The sequence below is a fragment of the Neophocaena asiaeorientalis genome, unplaced genomic scaffold (genome assembly GCF_003031525.2).
Source record: "Neophocaena asiaeorientalis asiaeorientalis breed wild unplaced genomic scaffold, Neophocaena_asiaeorientalis_V1.1 scaffold264, whole genome shotgun sequence".
In the NCBI taxonomy this organism is placed as follows: Eukaryota; Metazoa; Chordata; class Mammalia; order Artiodactyla; family Phocoenidae; genus Neophocaena; species Neophocaena asiaeorientalis.
Window position 1 is genome coordinate 1,866,777 of NW_020185332.1, and position 8,920 is coordinate 1,875,696.

The 8,920-nt window shown below is 35.8% G+C and overlaps 1 protein-coding gene across 1 annotated transcript in view; it reads left to right on the top strand.

The window, feature by feature from the left end:
• Window positions 1–4,900, top strand: part of CLPX (caseinolytic mitochondrial matrix peptidase chaperone subunit X) — a 35,485-nt gene extending 30,585 nt beyond the window's left edge. The window contains exons 12-14 of the mRNA XM_024735189.1: window positions 992–1,084; window positions 2,585–2,691; window positions 4,454–4,900. Of these exons, the coding sequence (XP_024590957.1) occupies window positions 992–1,084; window positions 2,585–2,691; window positions 4,454–4,544 (291 nt within the window). The 3' untranslated portion in view covers window positions 4,545–4,900. The remainder of the gene's footprint in view (window positions 1–991; window positions 1,085–2,584; window positions 2,692–4,453) is intronic.
• The last annotated feature ends 4,020 nt before the right edge of the window (window positions 4,901–8,920 follow it).

Below are 8,920 nucleotides of genomic sequence, written 5' to 3' on the forward strand. Positions count from 1 at the left end.
CTTTACTTCCAGAGTGGATCTTTTAAAAATTATTGAACACAGTGTCCAACAAATATTAGATATTAAGTTCTTAATAAGTACTTAATGAATAAACACAAAGCTAATTATTTTACTTCCCTCCTTAAAAATCCTTCAGTGGTCCCCTAGCCTTATTTAGATGCCCCCACTTTGGTGCTCTCTTAGCACCATGTGCAAACACTATGCTGTAAATGCTCTTTTGCTAATTTGTCACCACCCAATACACTTAAGTTTCTTGAGGGCAAAGGTGGCGTCTGATTCATCACTCAGTTTCTAATATATATACACACAGGGGTTCAATAAATGTTGAATAAAGCCCTAGAAAATACACGTTAATGTAGAAAACCTCTTCAAGGACTAAGGACAAACTTGAGATTCATACTGATACCTTCCCATAGGTTAATTCATAGAAACAAGTGCTTTTTGAAGGCAAGGTTCTGAAGCACCATGAGAGATAATTACCTCACTTAAATTTTACATTTTCTGGATGTAGAAATTAATAAACAAAAGTTGTTTAATACCAAGATTTTATAAAATCTGATGTTCCAAAGTATTTTGATTTGGGGAGGGTATATTAACTTCTCAATAAGTTTTGGAATTTGTGGTAATTTAGAGAGACTTGTCTAAAGTTTTACCTTCGTTCTATAGGATGAGAGGGTTAGTAACACTCTTTAAAATGAATATTTTCCAGAAACTAAGTTATAGTCTAAAAATGCTTTAGTCTGATAGGGGATAGGGTCAGTTAAGACACAAAGATTCTGACCCTGTGTTTCTGAGTATTAGTGAATCAGTGTACTTAACCCTCTGGAACTTATTTCTTTACCAGTAAAGTCAGGGCATTAGTCTCTTTTTGTTCTAAAAAGACCAGTAATGGTGGTAGGTAGTAATAGTTAGTAGATCAAATACTGCATGGTTATAGTAGGAAAATATCATCAAGTATTATCTGAGTTATTTCTTTTGAATATATTTGTAGTGTGAACTGAATGTTACTGAAGATGCTTTGAAAGCTATAGCCAGATTGGCACTAGAACGAAAAACAGGTGCACGAGGCCTCCGGTCCATAATGGTAAGTTGGCATAAATTTACAGAAACTAGATTATTTCTTGGTCTGAATTTTGAGAATATTAAACCTCGATGTTTTCCTCTGGAAATACATCCAGAAAATTGGTCTAATATTTTTTGTGATTTTTTTTTTTTTGGTCACAGTATATCTTTCTTTTTTCTAAAAAGGAACTTCAGGGTGTTTGCAACAAAGGACATACAGTTAATATGATTAATGAAATAGAGGAAATCAGGATCATGGGAAGGAGAATTGCAGAAAACTCTACATAGGCCTTTTGACTTAAGCTCCAGAGTGCCTTCTCAGAACCATTGAAATCCTCATTGTTGTTTTTTGTTTGAAATTAAGTTGTAGATACTGTGGCATTTTACCCCTAAATTCTTCAGTATGTTATGAACTATTTTTATTTTGTTACAAATCCTAGAGACCCAGCCTACTTTGAGTCACCACCCACCTTCTTCCTTAGAGTTCTCACCCCTACTCCCCCTGGTCTGGCTGTACAGTGGGTTACTACTTCCCTACATGCTCCCAAAGCAAGCACATATTCTGTTCTCTGAGGATTTCACTGCTAAATATTACTTCTCTCATCTCAGTAGGACTTTTTTTTTTTTTTTTTTTTTTTTTTTTTTTTGAGAGGACCTCTCACTGTTGTGGCCTCTCCCATTGTGGAGCACAGGCTCCAGACGCGCAGGCTCAGCAGCCACGGCTCACGGGCCCAGCCACTCCGCGGCATGTGGGATCTTCCCAGACCGGGGCACGAACCCGTGTCCCCTGCATCGGCAGGCGGACTCTCAACCACTGCGCCACCAGGGAAGCCCTCAGTAGGACTTTTTGATTAGAACTACACATCCATCATAATTTGAGATTTTACTCTTTAATGAAGGCCTGGACTTCAAGTGTTGTGACAGATTTATAAGCATGTAAACTAGAAGAACAGGTGATATAGTTGACATTTTTAGAAAATTTGATGTACTCAACCAGTATTTTCCTTAAGATGGAATATAATCCAGCCCCTACTCATAGGCAAAACTAGTTTTCTTTAGTAAATAACTTTAGATCTACTGCAGCACTTGAGACAAATGCCTGTTTGAAGTCATAGCTTTGTAGAGATGATTTAGGATTAAATCGTTTTCAAATTAAGGATTACTAGTTGACCTCCTTTGGTCATAGAGTATGTCAAGAATGCTTCTGAGTAACACCTGAATCACATACAAAATGAAGGTACAGTCTTTTTGTATGTGCATGGTGACCTAAGTAGGCAGAACTATACAGACAAAAAGCCTTCCCTTATAGAATGACTTCTCTGTGAATTTAGTTAGAAGCTGTTTTAATATGAAGAATATGAAAGCTTTTACATTGACTTTTCAACATTCAGTTACTGGTGCATAACAGGGACTCCATAATATTTGTTGAGTTGATGAATTCGATTGATAACCTGTAGAATACAAGCATTTTATATGTAACCTCAGTTTTCCATGTAATTCATTACTTTTTTTATCTCTTTAGGAAAAGCTGTTACTAGAACCAATGTTCGAAGTCCCTAATTCTGATATTGTATGTGTGGAGGTTGACAAAGAAGTAGTAGAAGGAAAGAAGGAACCAGGATACATCCGGTAAAGTGTATTGTCAAACTAAAACAGATCTAAAGCTTGAGATAGGCTCTTTATTGCTATGGTTTATTGGTCTGTCATAAAATTATATAAAAATCCTTATAAATCATAAAGTAATCAGTTATCTCAAGTTTTCTGTAGAAAAAATTTCTAATTTTGGTTTATAAAATATTTTGAGTCTTGAAAATTGATCTTCAAAATTAGTCTTCACTTGGGACTTCCCTGGTGGCACAATGGATGACTTCACGCTCCCAATGCAGGGGGCCCAGGTTAGATCCCTGGTCAGGGAACTAGATCCCACGTGCATGCTGCAACTAAGAGTTCGCATTGCCACAACCAAGGAGCCCACCTACCACAACTAAGACCTGGTGCAACCAAATAAATAAATATTTTAAAAAAAATTAGTCTCCACTCTTTTCTCCTAAAGGAAGAAGTATCAAAAAAAATAAAAGTAATCCAAATGAAAAGACTTAAATGAACTTTGCTGCTAATTCTGTAATTTATGAATTACTTGTTTCATGTCTTTCATAAGACCAAAACTTTAAAAAAATATTTATTTACTTGGCTGTGTCGGGTCTTAGTTGTGGCATGAGGGATCTTTGTTGCGGCATGTGGGATCTTTCATTGTGGTGCAAGGGCTCTTCATTGTGGCGCACAGGCCTCTCTCTAGTTGTGGTCCCGTGGGCTCTGGCTCTCTAGTTGTGGCACACAGCCTCAGTAGTTGCAGTGTGTGGGCTCAGTAGTTGCGGAGCACAGGTTTAGTTGCCCCGCGGCATGTGGAATCTTAGTTCCCAGACCAGGGATTGAACCCGTGTCCCTGCATTGGAAAGTGGATTCTTAAGCACTGGACCACCAGGGAAGACCCACATAAGACCAAAACTTTGACGACATAATTTTTCTCTTAGTTGTATCTTATCAGTTGACAAATTTGACATATCTTTCACTGCTTTATTTAACTATTCTAGGGGTCAGTAAACTGTCTTGTACAGGGCTAGATTAATACTTCAGGGCCATACAATCTGTATTGCAGCTACTCTGCCCTCATAGCACTAGAGCTACAGTCCATAAATGAATGAGCATGTCTGTGTTCAGATAAATATTTACAAAACAAATGATGGGCTTTATTTGGCCTGCAGGCTGTAGTTTACTGACCCCGATCTATTCAATAAATATTTATTAAACAGTGTTTGACATTAATGTTACCTACATAAAAATTAGATTTCTGTCACAACATATGTTATGTTTTATGCTTATCTTCTAAGGTAACTTATGAGGCAGTTGATTGGTTTTGAACAACCTTTACTTATTCAAAGAGATATAATTCTCATTTTTATTGTTTAATATTAATATATAAAGGAATTGTGGTGGTCTGATCATAATTTTGACTAATTTGAGTCATATTGGTTTGATCAGAAGCTTTCCACTTCTTTACCGTTGACATGCTAAATGTCAAGCATTTTCGTTAATAGATTCTACTTTTTTGCTGGAGGAAAGGCCTTCACGGTTGAAGCCTTGTTGTTGATTTATTTCAGTAAAAAATTTGTTTGGGAAAACTACTTGTAGTTTTTGGTTGTGTGCTCTAAATGTTTCCCATATTTTACCATTAAGCAATCTTAGTATTAGAAGTGCTCTTAATATTTTCCTTCTTTGTTTGTCATTTCTAGCTAAGTGGATTAATTTTTTATTATTCATTTTTTTGAGAAGTTGTGTTTACCCCTAATTCTTATTTAAAAAAACAAAAAACACTGATGGCTTTTCATTATAGGGCTCCAACGAAAGAATCCTCTGAAGAGGAGTATGACTCCGGAGTTGAAGAAGAAGGATGGCCTCGTCAAGCAGATGCTGCAAACAGCTAAACTGTCAGACTTCTGTATATAAAGTTTTCCTTCTTTTGTTTAGGATCGTAACTGTCTCTACAGTCTGACATTAAAAGCATTGGATCTATCTTGGATATCATACATGGTCAGCTTTTAGGATAAAAATCAGATCATGTATATAATGTAACATCACATTGATTTATACAGACTGACATTACATGGACTTCAATGACACAGTGTTCAGAGACAAAATGTACATTATTTTGGTTTGGTTTTTAAAAAATACGCTTTAAAAAAATGCTTAGGAGTTCTTTTAAGCAATGCAGGTGTTGCAATAACTGTGGATTTTACAATAATGTAACTATAAATGGGAAAATAAATTCTTTAAAATTGAAGATTGGGATGCCATTCTTTAGTTTAGCTTTTTCTACCCATGTTTGTTTCCTGAAAATATTAGAATTTTTTTCATCTTAAAAATTGGAACAGGTAGTTTCCAAGTAGTTAAAGATTTCACGGAGAAAGTACCCTGAAGAACCTTATTTTGATGATTTGTTTAGCTGTATTCTTAGTCTTATCCACTAAGCAATGACACTAAACTTCCCCATTGGACTATAAAAAAAGGCCATTCTCTTGCTGACTTGTCTGATTTATTTGCCATCTTTGGTTCATTTTAGTACCATGAGTGAGCAGATGGAATTGAAGTCTGCCTTAAATCTTCAGGGGAAGACTACATCTAATTCTAAAAGTAGTATTACAGCCATGTGCTGAGCTAAATAAAATATCCTAATACATTTACCTAAAGTACTTAGTTTTTTGTTGTTTTCTGGTGCTGGATATTTGTCTAATTCTTTGGCTTCATAGAATATTAAAGAAAATCTGTGCTATCAGCAGAAGGGAATGTGTTCATACTAAAATATAAGTTATTAACTTTCATTATATAAGAAAACTAAACAGTGGGGGAAATTTGGGGGACTTAACAGTGAAAATTATTTCATTTGATTCCATAAATATTAAAATATTGGTGTACCTTTTAAACTTTTTTCTTTCCCACTATATTGATAGAAGTTCCTATACTGTTCCTTCAGTTCAGCCTCGTTTGAAATTGTTTAAATCAGAGTACCTTTAAACATTTGTTTTCAGTTTTTAGTTTATAAACTCGTGAGTTTTCCTCTTACTGCCCCCGCCCCCATTTTCTTAGGAAAAGAACCCTAAGCTATTAGCAAATTCTACATCTTGTTGATGAAATTGGGTTTTCTGTGATGTAATAAGAGATGTTAGATATCTATTTATGGCTGGGGTAGGACCAGAAATACAGTTTTGCAAAGTGTTTAAGCCTGGTTGCTAGAGTATAGAACAGAAACTGGTATCTTTCTTGGTCTCCCTAGTAATGGTTGAAGTTCTTCTCAGGAAGTCTTTCATATTGTAACTGTTCTTTATCTTTTTCTTACAGCCTCATCATTTTCCTTTTTGTAGAGTGAAAATTGGAGTAGCTACTAAATATATTAAAGGCAGTCCTCCAGAAATGCACTGGGAGACATTTTAGTCACAACAACTTACATTTGGTTTTGAAAGTTAAAGCATAATTGATGTTTTTAAATTAAACACAACTGAGTATAACTACGATTTGTATCTTGAAACTTGTTTTGACATTTGAATAAAACAAAAGGATTAAATGAAAGCCATTGTTGTGGTGTGTCCGTAATGCAGTGCCATTTTTAAAAGGACACAGATATCATGAGTGGCTTTATTCTAGAGACTGTTAATCCTGACAAATTCATATTCCTCTAATAAATTCTCCTAGTTGTAGATTCCACAGACGAAAAGTCTGTTTATGTTAAACATTGATTGAAAATCCTTACTTAAATATCCTGCATGGGCCCCACACTAGGAATACAGACCAAGCTTCCCAAGAAGTTTACTACTCTAGTAGGGGAAGCAAATACAAACATCAGTGCATTATAATAATGGAAGTGAGGTAGGTACCAGGTGTGGCACAAAAGGTGATAGCCCAGATGGATCTGGAAGAACAAGTAGGAATTTTCCAGAAAGGAATAATGAAAAGTAAATCAAAATCTCAGAAATGTGAAACAACTAGGGAGATTTAGGAGTTGAGAAATAGGCAACCAGTACAACTTCATGTTACTACTCTGAGAAGACGATTTAATGTATTTTCTCCCTTCTCCATCTTACTGAAGACTTTGCCTTTCATTGAGAAACCATCAAAAGATGGAACTCATCTTCCCACCATCAAATCTATAAATGTATCTGCTTCAGCACCCAACCTTTCTCTCCAGTTACAGCTGAAGGATTCCTTTTATCAAAACTCAGTCACTCCATGTTATTATGAGGGGATCCCATCATCCCCTCTAATTTCTTAAGGCCTCCGGTTCTTTTGTTAGTATCTCTACTACATTATTGGTCTCCTTCCTTCTGAAACATTCCCAGAAGCATCTAAACAATGCCTAGTATTTCCTGTTCTATAGCAAACCCCCAAGCTTATTTTTCACTTGTCTTTCCAACTACACCGTCAAGTCCACTAGCACGAAGATCATGCCTGTTTCGTTAACTATAACCAGCACTTACATGGTGCTTCATATATTTGGTGCTCTGTACATTTTTAAAAAATTATAGAATATCTTGTATGCCAGATTAAGTTGTAATTTTATGCAGAAAGTAGTGGAGAGTTATTAAAAGGGTTTTAAGCATGAGAATTGGACATCAGTAGATATGTGTTTTAGATTGTTGGGAAGGGAAGGTGCTGAGATAAATGGAGGGAGACATGACTAGAGGCCTACTTGTGGACATTTCTCCAGCACTTGCCCTTTATCTCCTACCATCTTTTGGATCAATTTTTTTTTTAACTGGAATATAGTTGATTTACAATGTTGTGCTAGTTTCAGGTGTACAGCAAAGTGAATCAGTTATAAATATATCCACTCTGTTTTATATTCTTTTCCATATAGGCCATTATAGAGTATTGAGTAGAGTTCCCTGTGCTATACAGTAGGTCCTTATTAGTTTTCTGTTTTACACATAGTAGTGTGTATATATCAATCAGATAAATTCTTATCAACATACAAAACATAACTCTCTTGAACCCACATCCCCTCCACAGTAAACTACAAGTTGATCTTGCTGTTTCCAGTTCCCTTCCAGGCTTTGATTCTGAGTGAGATGAGAAGTTGCCAGAAGGTTTTACATGGAGAAATGACATAATCAGATGTAAGTTTTAAAAGACCACTCTGGTTGTGGTATAAGAGAACACACTACAGAGGACCAAGGACTAAATCAGGGGTACTTGGGGCTATTATAATAAGCCTACTAGAAGATGATGGATTGGACTAAGATGATAGCAATGTAAGTGGAAGAGTGGATGGGTAGGTATTTTTGCAAATCTGACGAAAAGTGGTATCCCATGTTCCTCAATGGGAAAACAATATTATAAAGATGTCTGTTATCCCTATGTTAATTTATAAATTTAATATTCCAATAAAATGCCAATAAGTTTTAAAATGAAACTAGGCAAATGGATTCTAAAGTTCACACAAAAAAATAAGAATGGTAAACAAGCAAAATGATAATGCACACTCATAGTGCTTACTCTGTGTCACTCTGTTCATTTAATGCAACAACTCTTATCAACCCTTCTAGATGAAGAAACTTAAGCCCAGAGTGTTTAGGTAGCTTTCCCAAGGTCACACAACTAGTAAGTAACAGCCAGGATTTAACCCCAGGTAGACTGGTTTCAGAGCCTCTCCACCTAACCAACAACTGAAGAATGAGGAAGGACTGCATCTTCTATTTTTAAAATATTATAAACCCGGCTTCCCTGGTGGTGCAGTGGTTGAGAGTCTGCCTGCCGATGCAGGGGACACGGAACCTTTAAATATTTAAGTGTGTACCAGTGCCTCAACAGACCAATGGAAAAGAATGTACAGAAATAGATCCCAAATATATATGGGAATTTAGTATTGGAAAAGGTGATATTTCAAATTAGGAAAAGAATATTTAATAAATGGTATTGACAACAGTATACATCTAGAAAATAAAAAGGTATATCCATACCTTACCTAATAAATTTTAAGATAAAAACTGAAGCCTTTAAATATTATGTACAGTATTACCTAATTACTGAATACATAAAATACAAATAAATATGTAGAATATTACAAAGTTTCTGAGAAATATTAGTGGTCCCTTGGGAAGTGAGGTCAGGCTCATGTTGGTTCTTCTCATGGTACAGAGCTGGACTCTTACCCAAGGGATCATCCATCACTTTACAGCTTTGAAAAGTAAAGCTCTCATCATGTGATACTGGAGCAATTGGACATCCAAAGGGGTGGGGCGGGAGTGGGGGCTCAAACTAAGTCTCAATACCTTATACAGAAATCAACTCAAAATGGATCACAGACTTA